Below are 25,141 nucleotides of genomic sequence, written 5' to 3'. Positions count from 1 at the left end.
AAGACAACTTGTCACTGTAGTTTGGGAAGAAATGATCCTATACATATACTTTTGACTGTAGGCACAAACCTACAGACCTTTAGTACACCATATGTATTGCCATACTTGTACCTGAACACACACACACAAAAAGACACACAAAAAGCAAAGCCTTCAGCTGCCACTATATGCGGTCACGTTGCCCAGTGGCCAGCACGGGGCACCTGTGTACTACTCGGGTGCTATGAGTCAGCACAGAGATGTCCCAGGACTAGTAAACTGTACCATGTCTCAAAGGTGACACCTGAAGTCCCACCTGGACTTTCAACTGTTATATGAGACATGGACAGATGAGTATTTGCTTCCCCAGGTACCCATTGATGTTTCAGGTGGGTGGGCTGCTTCCCCAGTTGACACCAGGCCACCAGCTGGGAATATAACTTGGAACCTTTCAATTACCAAGCCAATTCCCTAACCACTTGGCTATGCCCCCCCCCCCCCCCCCCCCCACACACACACACACACACACACAAAAAGTAAAGCCTTCAGCTGCCATGCTAACACAGTCACACACTCAGTGAACCAGAACTGGGACACCTGTACGTTACTCAGGTGCAAGGAGTCAGTGCAGGCAAATCATCCTAGGGTAGGAGTAGTAACCTGAAGGAGGCTGTACCATGTCCCACAGGTGAAGTCCCACCTGGGCCTTCACCCACTGTGTGAGACATGGACAGTTGGCATTTGTTTCCCAAGTTAACACCAGGTACTCATTGATGTACAGCTGGGTGGGCTACTTCCCCAGTTGACACCAGGTGACCAGATCCCATCTTGGTAGACTGAAGCAATTTGAGTTAAAGTTTCTTGCCCAAGGAACAACACCACTTTGGCATAACTGAGCATCAAAGCGGGAATCTTTCAATTACCAGGCTGATCCTTAAGCCACTCAGCTATGCTGCCTTATACATACACACACACACACACGCACGCACACACACACACGCACGCACACACACACACGCACACACACACACGCACACACACATACACACACAACACACGCACGCACGCACGCACACACGCACACACACGCATGCATGCATGCATGCACACTGTGGTCTTGGATTTTGGTAGCCTCCCACTGTACGGTGTACTGTGATAGCAGAGTTCTATATTTATTTATTTGTTTATTTATTTGTTTGTGTGTGTGTGTGTTACAGTACTATACTCAACAAGAGTAAACATGTACATGCACGAATGCTCTTACCACCAATTAAGGACCGCAGTGATAGCTATAGTTATCAATAATTAATGTATCTGTGACAATAGAGAAGCCATTTACTATGCAAACAAACCATACACCTATATTGCACCTATCAATGTATTGCCCCACCACCCCCCCTTGGGCATAAGTGGGGCTTTATAGGGGGATTCGCTATGGGACATTTGACAACTGTTCATTAAGTGCCCAAGTATTTTTTGTTGTAACTTTCGATGCTAGAGTCAAATCCCCATGTTGCAACTGGAGCCAACAGTGGGGATTTGGCATGATAGGTTTCCCTACTAGCTATATGGGGTATTTGACATTCGGCTGTGTTAAATCCCCACATATTCCCGAGGAGGGGGGGGGGGGGGGGGGGTAGTGGGGCAACACATTGATAGGTGCATATAGTCTAGCTACTTGAGTACTTCTGGCTTCAAGTTAGTAGTTGGATGTGTATAGAATTGCTATATATAGGCTATATATAGCAGGTCTATGGTATAAAACCACACTATACGTGTATGGTTTGTTTGCATAGTAAATGGCTTCTCTATTGTCACATATACTAGCTAGTTATGGTTATACATTCAAGTTACTATACAAGTGATAACGAAATTAATAATAGTTAGCCGGACTATTTAAACCATAATGGATCACTTGCTGTTGTGGAAGCTTATACATCTGTAACCCGAGCTGTAACCGCTTCACTCGATGTTGAGCTAGTTGGCTGAATGTTACTAAGCCGGCATTGCCTCGGTTTATTCAGTGCTCAGTTCACCATAGTGTCCTTCTGCCATAGTTTAACTTCTAGGCTAAAGTTCGAGATTTGACACACTACATGACTATGCTAGGCATACCAGCTATAGGTCTATAGTTGCTAAGCTACAGCTATATTCACAGTATAGCTAGCTAGACATAGCTATACACATTGTTTATATGTGAACTTACTTCAAACTGAACTCTAGTTCAAATGACTGAGTTGATAGTTCCGGCAGGGACCAGGCTATACTAGTAATGAACCTACTACTGGCCATTAGACCTATATATACGTTTGTCTAAACTGAAAACACTCGAGTGCAAATCAAACTAGATCACGTGATTAATTATGAATGCCTATGTAAAGCATTACAATCTCTGTTACAAATTATGGTGCGCTAGCTAGCTAGCTATGTGTCTATAGTGAGTGAATATATATGCACAGTTTGGACTAATAAGATTCCAGATTCCAAATGGTGTGGTTCCTTTAGTGCATGATCACTATTTCAGTTTAGTCCCGCATCATCAACAGAGTTCTGAAGTCAAGATTCTGACTATGCTCCCTGTCAGTATTTGCAGGCTTTGATAGCCTATTTAAGCTTTAATATAATAAGCCTAGAATTCTTTCAGCATATAGCTGGCATTTACAGTAATGATGATAAGTCATGTGGGAAGCTCCTCAGTTATCAATGGGTTGGGCAAGGTGCATGCTATAACTATGCAAGACTAGATGATAAGTGACAATTCCATATAAGTACAGAGATATTGCATGACACTGAAGCAGTAGTGTAGCTACAGGCTGTAGCTCTTTTAGCTAACATAGTAATCTCAGCACTTCCCAGTCAATCTTTAAACTCATAGCTATAGCTATATAGCTAGTTAGCTATATGCCTAAGTTTGTTAGCTTAAATTATGGCTAAAATCAATTTTGCAAACCCACAGTATACCATCATACCTATACACTCAGAAGGGTCTACAATGATGAGGATTGGGGAGCTTTCTTTTCTGTCTGATAATTGAACCTTGCAATTTTAGTGGCAAGTACATAGCTGTAGTATTGCACTGTTGTTATATCACCTATAAATGGCACTCATTTTGTTGAGTTACTTCTTTTACGGTGCCGCATGTCATAGATACTTTTAGCGGGAAGAAGCAAATGTATGTGTGTACCATGTTTGGTATGTATAGCTAGCTAAAATTATACAAGCATACATGTGATCATAGGCAGGCTCATGGCAAAGAAAAAACTTTGAAAATTGTGTGTGTTCAGTGTTGTATTCCAGCATTGTTACTACCACCATGCAGACCCTCTTGAAATTCTGCTGTATACCAGCTACAGCCATATACTACAACATTCACGCTGTGCTCCATATCAGTTATAGAATCACCACTGTATGTATGCAGACATTACATTATGTCCAGCATAGCAGCAGTGACAAATTTATTTCTATATACCAAATATCTGAGCATGCCCCTCGGTGTTAATTAAAACATCTTTTTACTGCATTATATAGTATGATGTGTTGTGATACAGGATTCTGTTTAGGCTGGATCTCAGTAGGTTTAACAGATTAACAAACACACATGCAGGTTAGGCTTAATACATTACAGGTCATATAGTATTTTGTGTACGTAAATGGCTCTCCACTATTGTTTATATATGACTAACATTGCTGGCATATTATACATGTATAAGCTACTACTGAACAAATAAGGAACAAGAAACTATATATAAGTACGTATGTACAAAAGTCCAGAATTTCCGTTGAAATACATGCCAATAAAGTGCTAACTTTCTTGTCATGCCTTAAGTGTAATATATTAGTTACCTATAACTCTGATACAAGTGTCCAAATTTTAGTACTCCATTTATACATAACCATGCAGCATGCAACATGCAGCTGCATTTGATAATAAACTCACAAAGGTGTGTTGTAAACAGTATTACTGTGCCGGGAAGCATGCATCTGTGCATAGTATTCTTAGATGTTTATATCACCACTTATATAACACACATCAATAATCATGCATTAAATTTGCAGGTATACAGTAACTTCATTATATTGTAGTCATCTAAAAGAAGATGGTTCTACATGCACTGACTTTGACAAAAGCATATCACCACAATATAATGAAACAGAAACAGAAAACATTTTATTATGACAATGCAAATAAATGTTATTATAGCTACACCACTACAATACTTCCAATCACACCTGGGCCATACTAGTTATAAGTCCACAGGTTACATGACTACTTGACTTATCATTATGTGAATGTGGATACCTTGTATGCTACTATACAAGCATGTAATGATATCATATGTGTTCCACCCACAACACATGCATGCTATAGCATAATTACATGTACAAGTTTCTACATCAGATATTCTTTACAGTCACATCCACTTCTCTGATTGGGGTCTAATTATCGATGACTTATCCATGTTTTGCTGTTGTATGTATATAGTTAGTCTATAAATTAGGTTCACTTGCTTTATGTTGCTGCAAGCTGCAGTGCTATATAGTCTTGGCTTACTTAATTTTGTATTGATTGATCAAGTAACTTGTGTATACATATATGAAATACACCCATTACTCATTATTCAATGGTACCCCTTTGGCAGTGGGCAGCAAGTGATGTCATCACTTGGACCATTCTTCCATGCTGAGACCCTAAACCCTCACCTTAGAGCACACATGGAACAACGACAACTTGCTCATTGTATGCCACACAATTCAAGTCAATATAATGCAGCCAATAATCATTAATTCCAGCACAATGTGACTACCAAATAATTCCCACTTACATTGCCATTTAAGAATTCATACTGGAGAGAGACCCTACTATTGTGAACAGTGTAGTATATCGTTTGCAGTAACAAATAGTACACTGTCATCTAAGAACTCATACAGTGTCAATATTGTGCTACAGCATTCACTCTTACAAGCATTCATGATGTGTGAATCTTGTGGGGTGGTTACTTATATGGTATTCAGTGCTATTAACCAACTGCATGCTGTAAAGTTGAACGTATAATCTGCATGCTATTTGACATCACACAATCATCCCATCAACCACTATAACTATATACCAAAGCAAAACAAAGCACTCATTCTCTGGAACAACCAATTACAATTTGTTAAAAGAAGTTGTTGTTTAGTATTGAAGGCAAGATAATAATTCTAGCAGCATTCCATGCAAGCATGAGGTTGCTGGTTTGATCCGTTCTGACCAACTTTTCTGCATGCACTTATATTTTAAAACCTTGACTCTCTTATACTTAATTGTAAGGGAATCCATAAGTGTCTTATGAGTCAGCTTATGAGTCAGTTTTGCAGTGTTTATGGGTTCCTCAGTAGTAGTATTCTGGTATACAAATTGCTTAGTCGGCAGAAGAACTCTAATGAAGTGCATTAATACATATGTAGGACTGGCATGGACATACTCTCTCAGTCTGTATGGTTGTCCTGTGCATGTGTGCTCTATTAAAGCCAGTAATTATTTCAAAAGTTCGATATTAAATAAAATTCTGCTGTTTTTATGCATTGTATTTGTAAAACGGATAAATCTAGGCATCACAAAGTGCATGTGCACCTATAATAGTGCTAGTTCCTAGTGTTCATTTAGAACTGATGACACACATATACAACTACATGATAGTTGATAGAGCAAGTATACAAACATGCATTGCCACTGCTGGTGTGATCACATGATTCCTTATAATATAGCAAGCACTAGTATAGTAGCATATAAATCAACAGATTGCATGTAAAATAACATGTAGAACTGGCAAATTTCTGTGAATGAACACCTAAAAACAGTGTAAATGCATTACATTCAAGAATGTACCTACCCATCTATCTATCTTGCACTGATTTATACAAAACTATCTGTCCATCTGTCTACATTCTTTCTTTGTCATTCCAGCTACTCACCATGCCAATTACTCAGAAGTCAAAGCATGTAGCAACACTATAATGAAAGATGTGGTGTCTGTTGCAGTTATAATTAGGTAAAGTTGATGCTGAAGGTACTCAAATTTGATTAACAGTATATATACAGATGATAACAGGCGGTACTTTCATTACTGGCAATTATATGATGCACCTGCCTGCAACTAAAGTATAGTTACTATACAATGTAGCAGTGTAGTGTAGCTAAAGTACTAATGAAGCCAATTAAGGAAGCCTCGCAAAAAGGAAACTGAATCTGAATGAGGACTAAGTCATGTGTCCTGTTTTATCTGGATATGTTTCAACTGATCTCTTCAGACCACTTATATATAACAGCATGGTCGATCCCACTCTGACATATACTTTATTCTCCAAGTGTTAATTTTTATGTAGTTGGTAAAGCTGTGTGTGGATAAATTCACCGAGCGAAATGTATGGCTTCTGGTTACAAGCTCATTTCTCCTCTCTGCATATAACCCCATATACAAATAGCTTAAGGGCATGTTTCTTGCTGATGCTTGATACATTCTGGGTCTTTGCTATTCACTGCTCTATTCAGTATTATTGATCACTGTTTAAGTTGTGCTGCTAGCTTTTTGCTTGCCTACTGCATATACGCTGTATAGACTGTATGGGTGCTTATAACTGTAAGTTATACAAGTGTCCCATATATGCTGCATTACACGTTACAATAAATAAAAAATTATGTTGTCAATTGTAGTAGTGGCTTTAACTGAAAGTTAAATGTGTGCTTAACTCATATAACCCATCAGATGTCCCAAAATACATGTTACATTCAACCATGGTATCATACATGTATATAACACTTATTGCGATTCTATTGTATGTCAGGACATAGCTGAAGAACTACAGTTTCTGACTGATGCAGTCTTCTCTGACAAAATACCATGCACACTAAGATAATATAAAAACTTTGCACCTACTCTGCAACCTGGAATTCTTAGGTTCCCATGAGCACTTCAACAGCTTTTGCTGTTCATAACATCCCCTTCATTTTATCAACAGCATGCAAAGTTACATAAGTATAAGCACAATTAAGATAAAGAAATATGTAGAATATAAAAAAAAGACAAAACAAAAGTATAATACATATTAGTGAAGCAGAACATTATTGGTTGTTTCTCAATAGTTATAGTCCAGCACCATTTGAAATCTATACATAAGTATGTTTCATTGGTTTTTCAGCATTGGTAGTTTGCCTATGAAGAAAGTATAACATGATGTAACTGCCCACTGTCTAGACAGTATATAACTTTAATATTAAATCTAGGTATGTGGTAGTGTGCTGAAAGCCATGCACAGTGCTGCACCATGTGCATATAATATATATAGATAGGAAGAAAAAATGTAATTTTTGTGCATACATAGCTCCATGCACCCTCCTCCATTTTATGCTCTGCACTTTTACACCCCACGTACATGTCCCACAAGCTTCTTTAATTTCTTTCCTTTTTCTTTACTTTGGCAGCCTAGATTATTAATCTATTTTCACACACTTTACAAAAACTAGTATAAAATGCAAATACGATTGCCTTGCATCCTTTATTAACACTAATTTACTTACTAAGTTTGGTACAGACCTGATAAATGTCCGCAGAGTTATGAACGATTATTTGCATTTAAAAAAGGCCAGGGTAAACCACTTTTGGGAATGCCTTGAAAATCAGTTTGTGCATATATATAGGGCAAACATCATATAGCTCAAACAGAGGAAACAGAGAGTTGTACTGACAGAGAGTTGTATTGAGAAAATACCAGCCTGGTGTAAAATTGTGTTGTAGAACAGTCAGTAAGAATTTTAAAATGCACAAAGTTTGTTGGAAAAAAATTTCATGTCCAGTAGGGGCATTTATAACTAGCTAACTCACAACTCTTCACCATTAAAGCAGATCACCTCACTTAATCTCTTCCTTATAAATCAAAACTCTAGCTTAAATCTACTTGATAGTAAAAGTGCATCATTTCAGCCATTTCTTCAACTTTTCACTCTGGCTTTTGTGAAGGCCACACCTTTTTACGACTGTTTCTTTTGCATGGATATATTCATGAAGGTGCTATGTAGTAAGGAGCCTAAATCTTTACATCAAAACTCTGCTAAATACAGAACAGTTAGTATCCCACTTGACTCCAGGTAACTTGCACTTTATAGACAAGAACAACCTGAGGACTACACAGTTAAGATTTAAAGTCTGTTGGTAAAGTTGAAGAAAAATATTTCTGGTCATTTCTCAGAGTGTGCTCCATATCCACAAATGCATTCAAGGAAAGAATTTGAAAACCTCTTCTAAAACTTACAGAATTGCTACTTAGAAATTATAATGCTACTGTTTTCACAGTGAAAACTGAGATCACTAAATAAAAATTCAGTGGAAGTTGGAGGGGGGCACACATTTGTCTCAGATTGCAACTACTACTTTCTCACCGGCCATGGGGTGGTATATGCAAAATAATAATCAATCTAATAATGTACCAATCATATATTCTAGCATGCTATATACTTTGTTTTGTAACCTTTGCTGGTGCCTAGCTGATAGTGCATGACTTCATAGACCAAACATAATAATGTGTAGTTTGAAGTGCCACGTGCATGATGCTATGCATTAACTTCTTACCGAATCATGTAAACTCTTTTATTGTGTTTCCAGCGCCTCAATAAAATATCCACAATTGCAGCAATAGCCAAGATTGATAGCGTCACTGCCGCAATAATGGCTATTATCATTCCAATGATGGCTGCAATTCCAAAATCATCACCATCATCTTCCTCCACAGGTATCTCTACAAATATCACATAGTTTATACATTGAACAATATCTAGATTCCTTACCAGCACATATGCCATCTTCAGCCCTGTATCCATCTTCGCATTGCAAGCATATTTTACTTGATATATTACACACAATACAATTTGAGATGCCACAATCTACAGAAAAGCAGCAAAATAAACACAAAACCAACACATATGCACTATATGTACTCAATAGCAGTATACCATATGTGCCTGTTAATTGGATGCATGCAGTGATGCTTCATCAAAGCCTTGTGTTGTGTTCAGAGGACATGAACAGGTGAATGACTATAGATGCTACGTTTATGTGATATAATTAAATTGCAAAATCAACTAACCAGCTAAATGGATGCTCTTTGCTATTTTTCAAAAATGACTGAAGATATTTTGCTATTAATGGCCAGGGTTGATGCAACGTATACAGAGCACAGAAGGTATTTAAAGCTATATTCATTGTCGGTTATAACATACATCTTTTAAATTCTATCCCATAATTATATGGTACAGGTCTAGATCTCAGTTTGTTGCTAAGAAAATATAGTTACTCACTATTTATGCATGTGCCATTTCTGAGCGTAAATGTTCCAGGAATACACTTGGTACATTCTCCCAACACGTCCTTGTCACTTAATTTACACTGTTCACAGATTTCTATGGCACAGCCTAAATTACAATAAGTCACAAGACCAACTAGTGATAAATTACACACATGCTCTTACCAGAACAGTCAACACCAGAGTACACTGGATTACATGTACAAGTAAAGCCATTAACTCCATCAGTACATGTCCCTCCATTTTTACAAGGATTAGGATCACAATCATCAATGTTAGTCTCACAATCTGTACCAGTAAATCCTGTTATGCAAGTGCAAGTATATGAGTTTATTCCATCTGTGCAATCCCCTCCATTGTTACAAGGACTAGGATCACATTCGTCAATGTTTTTTGAGCAGTTTTTATCAGTATAACCAGCTACACAGTGACAAGAATAATCATTTACCAAATCAGTGCATGTTCCATCATTTTCACAAGGATTGGGATCACATTCATTAATGTTAGTTGAACAGTTTGTATCAGTATGACCTGCTACACACTGACAAGAATAACCATTTATCATATCAACACAGGTTCCATCATTTTTACAAGGATCAGGATCACATTCGTCAATGTCAGTTGCACATTTGTCGTCAGTAAAGCCAGCTACACACTTACAAGAGTAACCATTTATCATGTCAGTACAAGTACCCTCATTCTCACAAGGATCAGAATCACATTCGTCAATGTCAGTTGTACAGTTTACATCAGTAAAGCCAGCGACACACCGACAAGAGTAACCATTAACCACGTCAGTACAAGTACCATTGTTCTCACAAGGATCAGGATCACATTCATCAATGTTAGTTGTACATCTGTCGTCAGTAAAGCCAGCTACACACTGACAAGAGTAACCATTAACCATGTCAGTACAAGTACCATGGTTCTCACAAGGATCAGGATCACATTCATCAATGTCAGTTGCACATTTGTCGTCAGTAAAACCAGCGACACACCGACAAGAGTAACCATTAACCATGTCAGTACAAGTACCATTGTTCTCACAAGGATCAGGATCACATTCATCAATGTTAGTTGTACATTTGTTGTCAGTAAAGCCAGCTACACACTGACAAGAGTAACCATTAACCATGTCAGTACAAGTACCATGGTTCTCACAAGGATTAGGATCACATTCATCAATGTCAGTTGCACATTTGTCGTCAGTAAAACCAGCGACACACCGACAAGAGTAACCATTAACCATGTCAGTACAAGTACCATTGTTCTCACAAGGATCAGGATCACATTCATCAATGTTAGTTGTACATCTGTCGTCAGTAAAGCCAGCGACACACCGACAAGAGTAACCATTAACCATGTCAGTGCAAGTACCATTGTTCTCACAAGGATCAGGATCACATTCATCAATGTTAGTTGCACATCTGTCGTCAGTAAAGCCAGCTGCACACTGACAAGAGTAACCATTTACCAAGTCAGTACATGTTCCATCATTGTCACAAGGATTAGGATCACATTCATCAATGTTAGTTGTACATCTGTCGTCAGTAAAGCCAGCGACACACCGACAAGAGTAACCATTAACCATGTCAGTACAAGTACCATTGTTCTCACAAGGATCAGGATCACATTCATCAATGTTAGTTGTACATCTGTCGTCAGTAAAGCCAGCGACACACTGACAAGAGTAACCATTAACCATGTCAGTGCAAGTACCATTGTTCTCACAAGGATCAGGATCACATTCATCAATGTTAGTTGTACATTTGTTGTCAGTAAAGCCAGCGACACACCGACAAGAGTAACCATTAACCATGTCAGTACAAGTACCATTGTTCTCACAAGGATCAGGATCACATTCATCAATGTTAGTTGTACATCTGTCGTCAGTAAAGCCAGCGACACACTGACAAGAGTAACCATTAACCATGTCAGTGCAAGTACCATTGTTCTCACAAGGATCAGGATCACATTCATCAATGTTAGTTGTACATCTGTCGTCAGTAAAGCCAGCGACACACCGACAAGAGTAACCATTAACCATGTCAGTACAAGTACCATTGTTCTCACAAGGATCAGGATCACATTCATCAATGTTAGTTGCACATCTGTCGTCAGTAAAGCCAGCTGCACACTGACAAGAGTAACCATTTACCAAGTCAGTACATGTTCCATCATTGTCACAAGGATTAGGATCACATTCATCAATGTTAGTTGTACATCTGTCGTCAGTAAAGCCAGCGACACACCGACAAGAGTAACCATTAACCATGTCAGTACAAGTACCATTGTTCTCACAAGGATCAGGATCACATTCATCAATGTTAGTTGCACATCTGTCGTCAGTAAAGCCAGCTGCACACTGACAAGAGTAACCATTTACCAAGTCAGTACATGTTCCATCATTGTCACAAGGATTAGGATCACATTCATCAATGTCAATTGTACAGCTTTTATCAGTATAACCAGCAACACACTGACAAGAATAGTCATTCACCATATCAGTACAAGTTCCATTATTTCCACAAGGATTAGGATCACACTCATCAATCTCATTCTCACACATTATCCCCTCATAACCAGGTACACAGAGACATCTGGAACAATCTGGTGCTTGTGTTCCCTCATGCTCACATGTCAAACTGCAAACTATATAGTTAATACAATACAACAATAAAGTGGTTGATTTCATAAATATCAAGTTATACAGATATAACATTAAGTAACTTTTAACCACTCAAAAGCTGTAAATAAAAAAAAAGAGTGCGGTCTTAAAAAAATCCTGGGTAAAAAAAGTTGTGAAATCAAAGATGGTGGCCAAGAAATGGCTGCAATGATGCTAATGCTACTAAATTTTAACAATGCTGACACAGCCATTATTAAAATTATTAGCATTAACATCATTGCAGCCATTTCTTGGCCACCATCTTTGATTTCACAACTTTTTTTCACCCAGGATTTTTTTAAGGCCGCACTCTTTTTTTACAGCTTGGCTGTTTTTGAGTGGATTTCACTTCCTTTTTGTATCTTCAAAATCAAGGCTTTGAGGCTTACTATTTCTTCTTCTTCTTCTTATTTTTTTTTTATGTTTTGTTATACCTTGTTTATACATACACACAGTATACAGTTACCGTGCACCACATCATTACATCATAACAGTTCTCTGAATATCTTTTAAAACAATTCTTCATCCCCTACAGTCACCTTGTAACAGAAGCTCTGCTGGTATTAAGTCCCACAAAGTTACTATTGATACTTGCCAACTAGTGGTCCAACGTTTGAAAATTACAGGGGCTCTGAAAACGAAGATGGCTGGCTGGATCAAAACTGTGTAGTCTACTAGATAATCTGTGTGTTGTTGTCTTAAATGATGGGTGGAAAGTTTGAAGGTTGCCACGCCCTTCACCATCCAAGAGATGACATGTAAAACCCAAGATAGAGGCATTGAGATGGTCAGTCAAAGATGGAATTAAACGTAAAGCTGCATATATTCTTAATACGGGATTGAAGGCTGTCCAAACGACTTACATGAGACAAAGCTGCACTTGAATATAAGATGGCACCATACTCTAGCGTAGGACGGATCCAAGATTTATAAAGTGTGAAAATATCTTGGCATTCAAAAAATGATCAGCAGTGATATAACTGACCTAAACGCTTATCTACAGATCACAACTGCTACAGGAACAACGATGATCATACAAGTGATAGAGAAAATTACCTACTCATCCCGGACAGCTACCAACAAAGAGAGAAAACTATCAGTATTATTGATGATGAAAAAACAAACAATTTAGATAAGGGTGTCCTTGGACACATGCTAGCTACCACAAACATTATTTACTTGGTCATGCATATATGATAGCCATAATATAAAGTTGTATTATAGTGATTTATATGAAAGTGAAGGTATGCATGATTGTAGGATATTTTATTTTGCAGTGACTGTTCTATTAGAGTGCCTTGATTTTTCATGCAAAGGTGAAAATTAAGATGCAGTTGCTCAACTTTAAACAAAGCAAATCCTGCACCTTTTTTACTGGGATATGATTTCCAACCTGTTGTATCACAAGTTTTGCTAGCATAGCACTTATTATGATGACTATGATGATGATGATTGGTACTAGTTGGTCATACTAGTCTGCTCGCAGACCATCTGGGGGTAAGACTAAGTCAATATACCACTGATCGATATGAAAATGGCTCTGATTTGATGAAATAGCTATTAGACTGAGCCTCAAAGTGATACAACAATAGTATGGTGCTAAAGCTCTATTAGAGCACACATTTTTGCTTTCATTGAAATCATCTAAACACACATAGAATGTTCTAGATTTTCTATTGGTAGATCAAGTTTTACTTATTGAATAGGTTTAAGCTGCAATTTTCATTTATATAAGTGAAGTGATCAGCCAAGATAGCAGTGGTTCAGTGGTTAAAGATGCAGGTGTTAGGTATGGAGGTCCTCGGTTCAAACTCTGGTAAGTTTTTCCCTCCGACTTTTTTGTGCACCCCTGCAATGACTGCTCTATTAGAGTATCTCAATCCCACGATTTTATACTTGTTTGGTTTCTGCATTATAACTTTGTAGCTGTAAGTATGCAGCCGTTCTAACCACCAAAAGGCACTGCTACAATAATCAGCCTATGTACACACAAATTGATTCCCCTACTCGGTTTATCCTGTAGGTGCGACAACAAATTGATCTTGTTTTATGTGAATAATCGGTCATAACTCATGAATTGTTCATCAAATTTGCACCAAACTTGGCACTAAGATTTGCCCTTAGACTCCCTTTGAGTGTGCCAAGTTTCAAGGCCATCGGTTAATGCATTTGTGTTTATAGCAATTTTTCAAAGTGTGCAAAAAGACAAAGAATAAGAAGAAAAATGAAGAAATAAAAATGAAATTTTGGCCACTCATATCTTGAAAATGGCTAGGGAGATTTCCTTCAAATTTGATATGTGGGGTTGCCTACCTGGCGGGCACCTCTTCATTGAAACTGGTTCCAATCGGATGAGGATCACAGAGCTACAAAGGTGTGAAAATCTCATTTTCTTTCTTACTGTCAATATACTCACGGTGTGGCTTGCCGGCTTCTTGGGCCACACGACACACTACTGTGTGTCTTGATATGTTTTGTTTAGGACTAACAACAATTGCTGCATGCAGCCTAGTGTGACTCTGCAGTTTTATTGTTTACTCAGTACAATTTTTTTTGTGGGAGCGCCAGAGTGCTAAAGTGGAATGTTAGCTATCTCATCTCTTACTTCTAAAATCTAGGAATGCAGTTAAGACTTTGGAAATAAATCAAACATGGTATTTTGTCATACTGTAGGTATTCCAGGAAGAAAGAATCTTTGATTTATATGCATATGTAACACTTTCACACCTCAGATCAAAGGAGCCGCCCGGACTATATTTCGTATGTAGCCCAGCTAGCCGGGCTACATATGAAATGTAGACCGGGCTACAACTGGGCAGTGTTTATATAGACGTTGATGCCGAAATCGATTGTGGGGATCGATTAATAGTCATGTGATTAGGATGTATGACTTGGATTCGCTATGAAAACCATACATACGGAGAGCATTTTGTTATCCTCGCCATCCTACGAGTTGAAAAACGTTGGGCTAAGGTTAGAACTAGCTGCTGTAGTTTATTCAGTGATAGTTTCCGCATGTTTTCAAATATGGACATGCCCCCATCACGAAGCTACCACTCTACACGGAGTAGCCACTCTACACGGAGTAGCCGCTCTACACGGAGTAGCCACTCTACACGGAGTAGCCACTCTACACGGAGTAGCCACTCTACACGGAGTAGCCACTCTACACGGAGTAGCCACTCTACACGGAGTAGCCACTCTACAAGCAAGCTTACCCTTTAGTAAACTCCTTCATTATTCCATAAACGATTCAATAGCACTGATTAAAACATTAAATTCGCGTATTGGTTTGGGTGATTGATCATTCTGTACAGGCTATCAGCCTAATAAGTGTTACATATTAGCTGCAACACAAGGCATTCGGACTTGCCTGATATGTATGCCCTCGGGCCTGCAGCCCTCAAGCAGTTGGGCATACATATCAGGCAAAGCCCTCATGCCCGTGTTACAACTATTACATATAGCTGTATGGTCTCTTCTCCAAAGAAAACACAGTATATTTGTATTATAGCTGCCTGCAAGGTAGGGCAGGCCATATCCCAAATTTTATCAAAAGTGCTTCAGTAATTTCAGAGATATGGATGGACAAAGCTCCAATTTGTCTTGCATATTCTAATTTCAGCTTAGAATTTTCTTCTTTTTGCATACCGTAGATTCCCTAAAAATTTGGCAGAAATAAATTAATTCCGTTCGTGTCTGGCCAAACAATTAGGAAAAAATGTACCAACCCAGTGCTATTGTCGAATTTTTAGGGATCTACCCCTAATACAGTCTGCGCATTTCATGGCTATGTTATTTGCGATCCGTTTACTGCTTACTTTCTGGTCTACAGGGACAAACAGGAACGCCTTGAGGCGGAGCTGACGATACCACAACACTCACTTGGCCGCAGCGCTATATACTATGATTACCTACATTATCCAGGAGAGATGGTCAATTCATTACATCACTTTTGAATACAATCACCCAGGCGTAACTTAGATATTAAGGATTTCAACAAGTAATAAAAAATAGAAACCACAATCAATAGCTAATATTATTAAATTATCTCGTGATAAATCTCGCTACCAGATGCTGCATGAAGTGTTCCATGGCTTAACAAAGCGTTATCTGAGGGTGTATCATGTAACAAGGAGATGTGGGGCCAGGAGAGTTATGAAATGAAGATTGTTTTGTGGTACCATAGATATTATATACTATACGTAGTATATACTATCTATGGCGGTACTAAGCCAGCACACGATGATATCGTTGGGTATGTTCCCTGAACAATTTCACACTTGGTGCTTCATCCAGCATCGAGGTAGCATATTGTGTGAGGTCACTGGGAATCCTCAGTACTCAAGAGACCTTCGTCAACTAGTACTCCAAGTGCTGAAAAATTAGCACGCTTATAATTAGAAACTTTCCTGCGCTTGCCGAAATTTAGAGCACATTGCGTTCAAAGCATGGGGAATGCCGAATATTTAGAGATGTCGAAATTTTAGGGAATCTACGGTATATACTTTACTAAAACTATTATAAAACGCAAACCCTCAACTTTATTGTCTTAAAATAGAGAGTGTATGAAGGTAAATTTAGGCATCAAGTTTGTTGCTAATTGGATAATATATGGTGCCTCCATCCATAAATGCCCAAATTTTAAACACCCATAACTTTCTTCTAGATAAACATTAGTACATCATTTTTGGACATCAAGTGGAAACTAACTTGACTGATAACATACTTGAAGGATGAGGTCATGACACACCTCCTGGAGGCGTGGTTGATTACACATCAAATATACGTTTTGAGAAATTTCTGTGCTACCATTTATCTCAAGATGCTATCCTTTCTTGCACAGATTCCCCTTCATATCACACAACTTTTCACAGAAGATATTTTACATACAGAACAGTAGTCACAGTTTCAGTCACATTCACATCATTTTTATAAAAAGAAATTTCAAGCAGCATAGAAAAGCTATTGACTTACAATAAAAGTCACAAGAATTTCAGTATAATGTTCTTAAATCTCACAGAAGATATTTGTCTAACACAAAACAGTAGTATAGAATTAATTCCATAAAGTTTGAAAGGTCTTTTTTCCTCTTCCATCACACGCATAATTGACAAGATTCATTTTGCATCGATCGCGTTTTCGTCTCGCTCTGTCATTTTATTAACTGAACTGCAATCATGTGATATTACATACTGCATGATGTGCCATGACGTGATAAGTCTTTTGATGTTTATCCCAACACTGTAGTGTAAACAGGGACAAAGTTACAGCAGGTTTTCTAAGTATGAACGAAGAATTTAGTTTTAAAATGATGTTTTAACATCTTACTATTGTTCAAGAAAGAAATCTTTGGTACCATCGCGATCACCACTCTATAAGGAATAAAATGGCAGTTGATGTGTGGAAATAGTGCAAGCGAGTGTTGAGATATAAGAATTTGAATGGAATGGTGTAAAATCTAATGCATAAGTCTTGGGAATTTATGGATGCACGCACCATATATATATATATTCATATTTTTGATTTTCTGTCATGGCTACGGAGTAAGCTGCTTATGGGAATGGACCTTATCCACAATGATGTCATAATTGACAAAATGGCCGTGCTTAGTGTGGGAACTTCGTACGTAATCACTAAAATGAGCTTTGTTTGCGGATTTCACGACATGGAACTATTGGATAATAAAGGTAAAAGGCTAGTTAGCGTGATGTGGCGATGTGAAATAGTCCCACCAGATGAAACCAGACTTAAGTTTGCTATTGACGCAAAATCACATGCATTTGTCTTGTAATTAAGTATGTATGCCTCACCTTGCCCCTTACTGCAGTATGTAAACGTTAACATGGCAAGCCGCCATCTCTCCCAATATCCTCTGTACAAAAGTGCCCACACTATCGGCCGCCATTTTGTGTTTTGACGTCATTGCGGATAAGGTCCACAAGTTTAAGTTGGTGTGTATATAGATACGGTTTGAAAGAAACCATGCAGAGTAACAGATACAGAGTTACGAAGCAAAATCTAAACAAGTGTAGAATCGTGGTGCTGCTGAGATACTGTATTAGAACAGTCATCAAGGAGTGAAAAAAAAGCAGGGAAAATGTGGGGAAATTTTTTTTTGTCCAGGATTTGAACCAGGGACTCCACATCTAATGCCCATACATAAATAAAAGTTCAAATCTACTTAATAGCAATTTCATAGATCTACCAATGGAAACTCTAACTTGTTCTAGAATATTCCATAAGTGTTGTAATAGAAATCCTCAGTAAACTGTGCATTCTATTTATAACAAAAAACATACAAATAACCAAACAGCTACATACAAGTGCAATCGCTGTGCCTACATGTAGATAAGAATATATGTGGGTAAAAACAAACCCTAAATCTGACTTATGGCTGGCACTCAAAACAACTAAGCTGTAAAAAAGGTGTGGCCTTTAAAAACACCTGTTGTGAAATCAAAGATGGCAGCCAAGAAACGGCTACATGATATTAAAGTTCAATGGTGACTATGCATCATTAATATTATTTCTAGTTCAGCCATTTCTTGACTGCCACCATTGCCTTTTTCACTGAGACATTTTAAAAACCACACCTTACAGCTTAGTTTTTTCTTAACCCTTAAACCCGCAGAGAACTTTTCAGAAATGCGCGTTTACACAATATGGGTACGCATGGCGACACTAGGTGGGTAACTTAATTCTTACAGCCTACAAATACACATAGATTAAAAGTGTGTTCACTGGGCTACTTGGAGAAGGTTAAATGAACACTGCAACTACAGTGGCTTACTTGTTATGAAACGGTGAACAGTGACAAGTTGTGTCTCCGTGTTTCTAAATTCTTGCCACGTGTTTAATTTCGATTGTGGGTTTACTCACGTGAGTCATATATGGCCTGATGCAACATTTCATGACGAATTAAATGGAAGTTGTTGTAAAGCGATAGGATCAACTACCATCGAGTTATCGACCATTTTATAAAGGTATGTAAAGGGTTTACGTGTTTCCTTACTGAAAAGTTATTTTCTCAGATAGTTTTGGCCTCACCATCTAGCATAGGGTAAAACGCTAGGTATCATTTTAATCCTTGCCACATCACAAGTAGAATGACATAAATTGCATAACCATAGGATGGACGCTTTGAACGTTATAGCGTTTTGTGTAAAGCATGCGTATTTATTAAGTTTATATCCAGTTTTCTGGATTATGCGGGTTTAAGGGTTAACTTCTTTGAGTTTCTTTTGCAATGTGCAATAATTAGCACATGCTGTATTTGCATGTTAACAATGCATTTTAATTCTATATTTGTAAAAACGGTGGGTTACATCATGTTGCTTATAAAGAAATATTAAATTGGTTTGGTGTGATCAAGGAGTCATAATGCAAAAACCAAACACAGGTAACAAGCACTTGATTGTGTTTCGTAAACAAAAATTATTTGTTGTCACTCACATTTACCAGGTAAACCACTTGTGGAAATGATCTCTGTAGATAAATTAGAATAGTTTTTTCAGTGGTTGAAAGTAAGCCCTACTAAACTTAAGTAAGATCAAGATACTCCTCTAATAGAACATTCGGTGAACAAGGTTCAGACACTACAAAATTATTTCAGAAAGTGCTTATATGCTGCTGAAAGAGGAGGGTGCTTTTAATTTCAAGTGTTGCACGTGAAATCTTAGTCTCACCCCCAGACCCCTATCCCGGTCTGGGGGCGAGACTAGTGAAATCTATGGTGAACATTTAGGTCGCTGAGTTGTCAACTTTGACTTTTGCCAATGCCTGGACTGAAAATTGACAAAGAGGTTTGTTACTTAATAAGCAGACTGATACTCAACAGCTTGTTCCTGTGAACACACTGACTCAGCCGGATGGCGAGATCAGTACTTGAGTGGAAATTGTATTACTTCATCCTGTTAGTTGAGACTAAGCTCCAGACAACTGAAAGGGCCTGTTCATTCAAACAACTTTTGGCCCGGGTGAATAGAACGTGGACCATCATACTGAGACAGGTCATAGACCTGAGCACCACTGCTACTACGATCAAAGGTAAGCTATGCACGCTACTACAGGCCTATGTACTTCCAATTTTGGCACAGTAGGTACTTTAATAAGCTGCACAGGAACTTAATAGCTAGCTCACAAGTTACACTGTAACTAGCTGTGCTACAACAAAAAACTAAACAAACTATAGCATTTTTAAAAATTATCAATTTAAAAATGAAGTAGGGATAAAGTAGTGAAACAAGAGATGAATGATGGTATTACAGCATAGCTCGATGGAATGTCCCTACTTTGGCACATTAGCTATAATTTTGCTCAATGCCAAAGTAGGGACTTTCCCACTGAGCTATGCTGTAATACCATCATTCATCTCTTGTTTCACTGCTTTTTATTGCATAGGTCCCTACTTCATTTTTAAAATAACAATTTTTAAAATATTACAGCAGATCCCTTGCATGGGAAATCCTGCTTTCAGGGTCAAAATTTATTCCTGTAAACAGGTTCATATGGTAAAGGCATTGCTATCAGTTTTCAGAGGAGGTTGGTCAGTTGCTATGGTCTCATGAGACCCCAACAATAAGTTTAACCTATTGCTCAGTAAAATATATACTGATGCATGCATAGATTGGTAATCTGAGAACCATAGCTGACCACCAGCTTTCTTTGTTATTTTTCTAACTAGCAAACAAAGTCACAATTTTCAATTTTTATAAATGTAATACAAGGAGTTACAGGTTCAGGGGTGTAGCCAGGATTTTTTGATGGGGACTTCCAACAGCAGTATTGAGTTATCAGAAGCAGGGGTGTGCCCCCAGACACTGAGAGACTTTTAATATTTTAATGAATCAAAACTCAGCAAATTGTTATGATTTTATGTAAAAAGTACATTAATTATAATGCATATAAGTGTTCTGGGATGAAGCTACAGTAGTACCACATAGTAAAAAGCTTTGACGAATTTGGCAAATAGTGTTCAATTCGCCAAAGTTTTTTTCGCCAATTATTTTAGATTATCACATGAGCACATTGAGTAACTAGAACTTGAGATGAAGGTCAGCTCGTACCACCATGCAATAAAAACTGAGCTGACTTTGGAGATCTTCCTAGGAATTTGTCCCACTGTTGTAAGCACTCCTTGGGATAGCATTTCCGACTGGCTTCCTGTTCGCACGTCAGCTAGTTCATCGTCTCGCGATGGATTTGGCCAAATACTTTGATATACGTGATAACCTCTGTTACTGGAGTTCACTGAAAAAGTAAATACGGTCACTCTCTGCATCGCAGGAGATAGCGAAGCACGCCTTTGCTACCACGTCATTAAATCAGTATAGATACAAGAGTACTGCTACAACAACAACACTAGCTACCTATACACTTACTACACTACTTAACTGATGAGTTGACACCTTGTTGTTATCCTTACGTAGTGTACAGTAAAAACTTTGGCAAATATCATTTCAATCGCCAAAGTTTTTTCCGCCAATTTTTTTTTAGCAGAGGGGTTTTGTCACACTTTTTTTACCACCAAAGTTTTTTACTATACGGTACTAGATAAAGAAAGCTACCTAGTGGAAACAGACAGCATAACACATAGAGACACACATAGTAATCTGTAAGCGATAGTTATCTCACTTGAATAGGAACCATAAATTCACTGATATAAATGTCATGACTTACAATCAAAACATTATAACTATACAAATATGCATAGCATGAATTCATTTTGCACAACACAAGTGATAAATTACTGAAGTTCTATATTTTTAAACACTACACACCAAAGCTACAACAGTATAAAGGTCATGCTCAGTTTTGCATTTAATGTTAGAATGCCTGAAAAACTTCATATGGATGTGCATATTTTACATGCATGTTTTATTAGAGTATTCCTGACTGCTCTATTAGAGTATATCGATCTTCTTAATCATTACCTCTGTGAATCCTTCTCTGCAAGTTGTGTTGCCATTACACTATATTTTACTCACTCATTTTGTCCTGCCACTCTAAATAGCGTGTTAGGGTCCTGCTTGCAAAAGTCTAAATTTTACGGGAGGGTGGTTCCTGAACCCCTTGGAACCCCCCTCCCTACGCCCCTGAGGTTATGCATGCAATTACACCTCACGTCACTACAACACATCACTAAACTTCTTATATTTTTGTATATAACATACCATCGCAATCAGCTCCAGTCCAGAAGTTACTACAGACACAGATGAAGTTTGAGTTTCCCTCCCTGTTCATCCCACAATCATCAGTACACACACCACCATCATTATAACTACAACACTCACTAGCTGATGAACCATAACACTGGTTGAGTCCAGTACATGAACTGTCACAAGCTGTACACGGAGGCAAAGGCAATTAGCATTGCATTTAAATAGGCTTGAAATTGACTACCGTATGATGTATTTCTTTACAGCAAATGATTATTAAACATATACGTATGCATGCATAAAAGCACCAGTGTGCACACCTTGTACTAGCAAGCAAAGGAACCATTTTGTTGTTCTCTGCCTGTTAAACAGTCTTTTATCAGATAAAAATGCAAATGCTTCAATTGTTATAGGCACAGTGAAAGAGGCATAAACAAAAAGGGATAAGGTCACATGGTAAGTCCTTCATTGTATCTCATGTGGTATGCCAAAAGACCGAAGTGAAATCTGTAATTGTAGAAACCATACCTATTATATGCTTGACTTAAGACATCAATAAGTCAGTCAGTTAAGGTTATTAAAATGCATTGCAAATGTGCTGATTTGCTTTGAAAGATGAGTGTAGGCTTGATTGTACCTAACCTAGGCACCAAGAAGGTATAAGGTAAGTCTGACTTCTGGCCAATATTTTTGGTAGAATGCAAACCTTTATGATCCCTGTTACTTAGTGTATTATTGTACTACTGAACTAACTGATGCAGGCGTGTTATATTACACAGCTATGTTTACAAACTATATCAGTACAAGAATTGTTATTAACATTAATCATGGCTTTCATGGAAAGAAATCATATTCTACTCTAACGCAAGTACTTAATTTTACTTACGAGAGCAATGATGATCATTAACACTTTGATCTGAACAACTGGAACAGTTTATCCTGGTAATGTTGTCTCTTAGTGCAGTAGTGTCCCTCCCAACACGTGACCACATTGTTGGAGAAGTACAGTTTAGATTATAGCGAGCCTCACTTGTTGTATTAGGATCATTTATATAGATGAACAACACTGACAGAGACATCGTTGCATAACGACCAACAGTCTGGCTACTGGACAAACAATTGTAATAAACTGCTTCTACAGAGAGGTCACCAGTGGTTTCAGATGCTTCAGCAGCTTGTACTATATCTAGCAGATTAAGATCTTCAACAGCACACTGCTGAACACTGACCACAACCAGTGCGGCTAGTATCCAGAATGGTAGCCACAGCTTCATCTTTGCTACATGTATTACATTACATGTATGTAATGCAGTGCCTAATTTCATGCTCTGGTGTTTTGTGCATTCTAACAACTGAGTACATGACACACACAAAAATGATCATAAGAACTACATGCATGATATGTACACTTAATTCCCTAGTTAAATTGCTTGATGACAGTGCTAATAATATATTTAGAACTTTCACCATCTATTTCTTTTACAGATAGAGAAGAAAGCTTTACCCTTAGCCACTAAAGTAAATCATATTTTCTGCCACAACATTTTGTGATATGTCAAAATACAGTATACAGTATATGTACTTGACCTGATATCCTACCACATCACTTACAAGGGATAGTCACAAACCATCAACAAATTGGGTAAATAACTACAGAGATGAACAACAACAGCATTACATCATCCAAAAAATTTCAATCACTGTGAGAATTTAAGCTCAAACACACATCTAATTAGTTCAGATTAGATTATCAATTTTTGTCAAAAGATAAGCATTGCACAAAAGGCAAAGCCTGCAAACGTGCTCCTTTTATGTAATACAAGAACAAGACAAGCAGGCTTTGCCTTTACAATATATATAATACAAGAACAAGACAAAAATATATACAAGAATGTTGGCAAGAACAAGACAAAAATAAGCAGTCAGTTAGTTAAACAGAAAACCAATTGCAAATCAAACTTACTCTCACATTTCCATGGATTCAATATGAATTGCCACAACTGATATTATTTTGGTCAAGTATTCTTGAAGGCTTCATCATGAAACAATTGATTTTGGCCTGACATAATGTTTAGAATTTCAATCAAGAGAAGTACACGACTCCTCCACAAAGTGGGAGGGGGCATTTGCCCAATGCAAATGCCCCATCCTGGATTCACCTTTTCTCTACTAGCTACCGGGTATCTATATGAAACCAATTGTGTTTATAGCTATATGTGCGCACAGGCATGAAGCATAAAACTTAGTGTAAACTGTGTGTATCATGCACATGAATGTGTGTTTGTGCTTGCATGCACGAGTCAAGATGTGCATGTGTCAAGGCGTGTGTGTGTATGCGTAAAGCAGCATAGCCAAGTGGTTAGGTAGGCCTGGTGATTGAAAGGTCCCAGATTTGATTCACAGTAGTTATGCCACTTTGGTGTTATTTCCTTGAGCAAGAAACTTTACTCACATTGCTCCAGTTTTTCTAGCTGGGACCTGGTGGCAACGAATAGGAAAGCACTGAGCCCACCTGTAAAATCAATGGGTACCAGGGGAAACAAATGCCCAACTGTCCATTGTCTTGCTTAGTGGTGTTGAATAGTCTAGAGTCTAGACCCTCGGCGTAAGGCGAGGGTCTGGTGACTCTAGCATACCGTGACTTGCCGGTGCAGCTGGAATTTAACTGTCTTGTAGATAATTATACTAATATATTCACACTGAGTGAAGGTATAGAACCCTGGAATCCTCAACAATGCCGACAACACAATGCCCATTGCGGCCTGATGTGTGTGTGTGTGTGGCGTACGCGTAGGAACATCATAACTGCGTGCCGTGAGTACTGCTTACTGATTATGGCTTGCCGGCTTGAGGACTGTTTATCGTGCAATAACGGACAGTAGCCATATACAAGTAAACTCACCGTACGCGCGGAATTAATCTGGTTTCGGCAACTAGACACTAAATAATGATGACAAGGCTTGGCACGAAGGCGTGGTACCACTTTACAATAAAATCACGT

At 38.1% G+C, this 25,141-nt stretch overlaps 2 protein-coding genes across 4 annotated transcripts in view; both read right to left on the bottom strand.

The window, feature by feature from the left end:
• LOC136249740 (uncharacterized) overlaps positions 1-2,324 on the bottom strand; it is a 5,922-nt gene extending 3,598 nt beyond the window's left edge. Inside the window, exon 1 of the mRNA XM_066041846.1 lies at positions 2,186-2,324. The gene's annotated coding sequence lies outside the window, so the exon portion shown is untranslated. The remainder of the gene's footprint in view (positions 1-2,185) is intronic.
• Positions 2,325-7,010: 4,686 nt separating this feature from the next.
• Positions 7,011-25,141, bottom strand: LOC136249724 (fibropellin-1-like). 3 transcript variants are annotated; one of them, XM_066041820.1, is made up of 9 exons: positions 25,043-25,140; positions 23,752-23,790; positions 23,027-23,419; positions 22,156-22,326; positions 9,478-11,964; positions 9,308-9,421; positions 8,798-8,893; positions 8,583-8,748; positions 7,011-7,169 (listed from the first exon to the last, which is right to left on the bottom strand). In XM_066041820.1, the coding sequence occupies exons 3-9, from the start codon at positions 23,412-23,414 to the stop codon at positions 7,124-7,126; spliced, it is 3,468 nt and encodes a 1,155-aa protein (XP_065897892.1). In that variant the 5' UTR covers positions 23,415-23,419; positions 23,752-23,790; positions 25,043-25,140; the 3' UTR covers positions 7,011-7,123. The 3 variants fall into 3 exon arrangements, with proteins under 3 accessions (XP_065897892.1, XP_065897893.1, XP_065897894.1); XM_066041821.1 differs by lacking the exon at positions 23,752-23,790 and having other exon boundaries at positions 25,043-25,141; XM_066041822.1 differs by lacking the exon at positions 9,308-9,421.

Source organism: Dysidea avara, chromosome 3 (assembly GCF_963678975.1).
Source record: "Dysidea avara chromosome 3, odDysAvar1.4, whole genome shotgun sequence".
Taxonomy (NCBI): domain Eukaryota; kingdom Metazoa; phylum Porifera; class Demospongiae; order Dictyoceratida; family Dysideidae; genus Dysidea; species Dysidea avara.
Note: the sequence above shows the minus strand (reverse complement) of the source record. Positions and strands in the feature narration are given on the sequence as shown.

What these genes read in the sequence shown, in the direction of transcription:
- LOC136249724 (XM_066041821.1), bottom strand. Translation starts at nt 23,414, where the DNA reads ATGAAGCTGTGGCTACCATTCTGGATACTAGCCGCACTGGTTGTGGTC. An exon ending in GACTGGAGCTGATTGCGATG is followed by an intron (nt 11,965 to 22,155) that starts GTATGTTATATA and finishes TTAACTATATAG; the next exon opens with TTTGCAGTTTGACATGTGAG. An exon ending in CTCTGGTGTTGACTGTTCTG is followed by an intron (nt 9,422 to 9,477) that starts GTAAGAGCATGT and finishes ATTGTAATTTAG; the next exon opens with GCTGTGCCATAGAAATCTGT.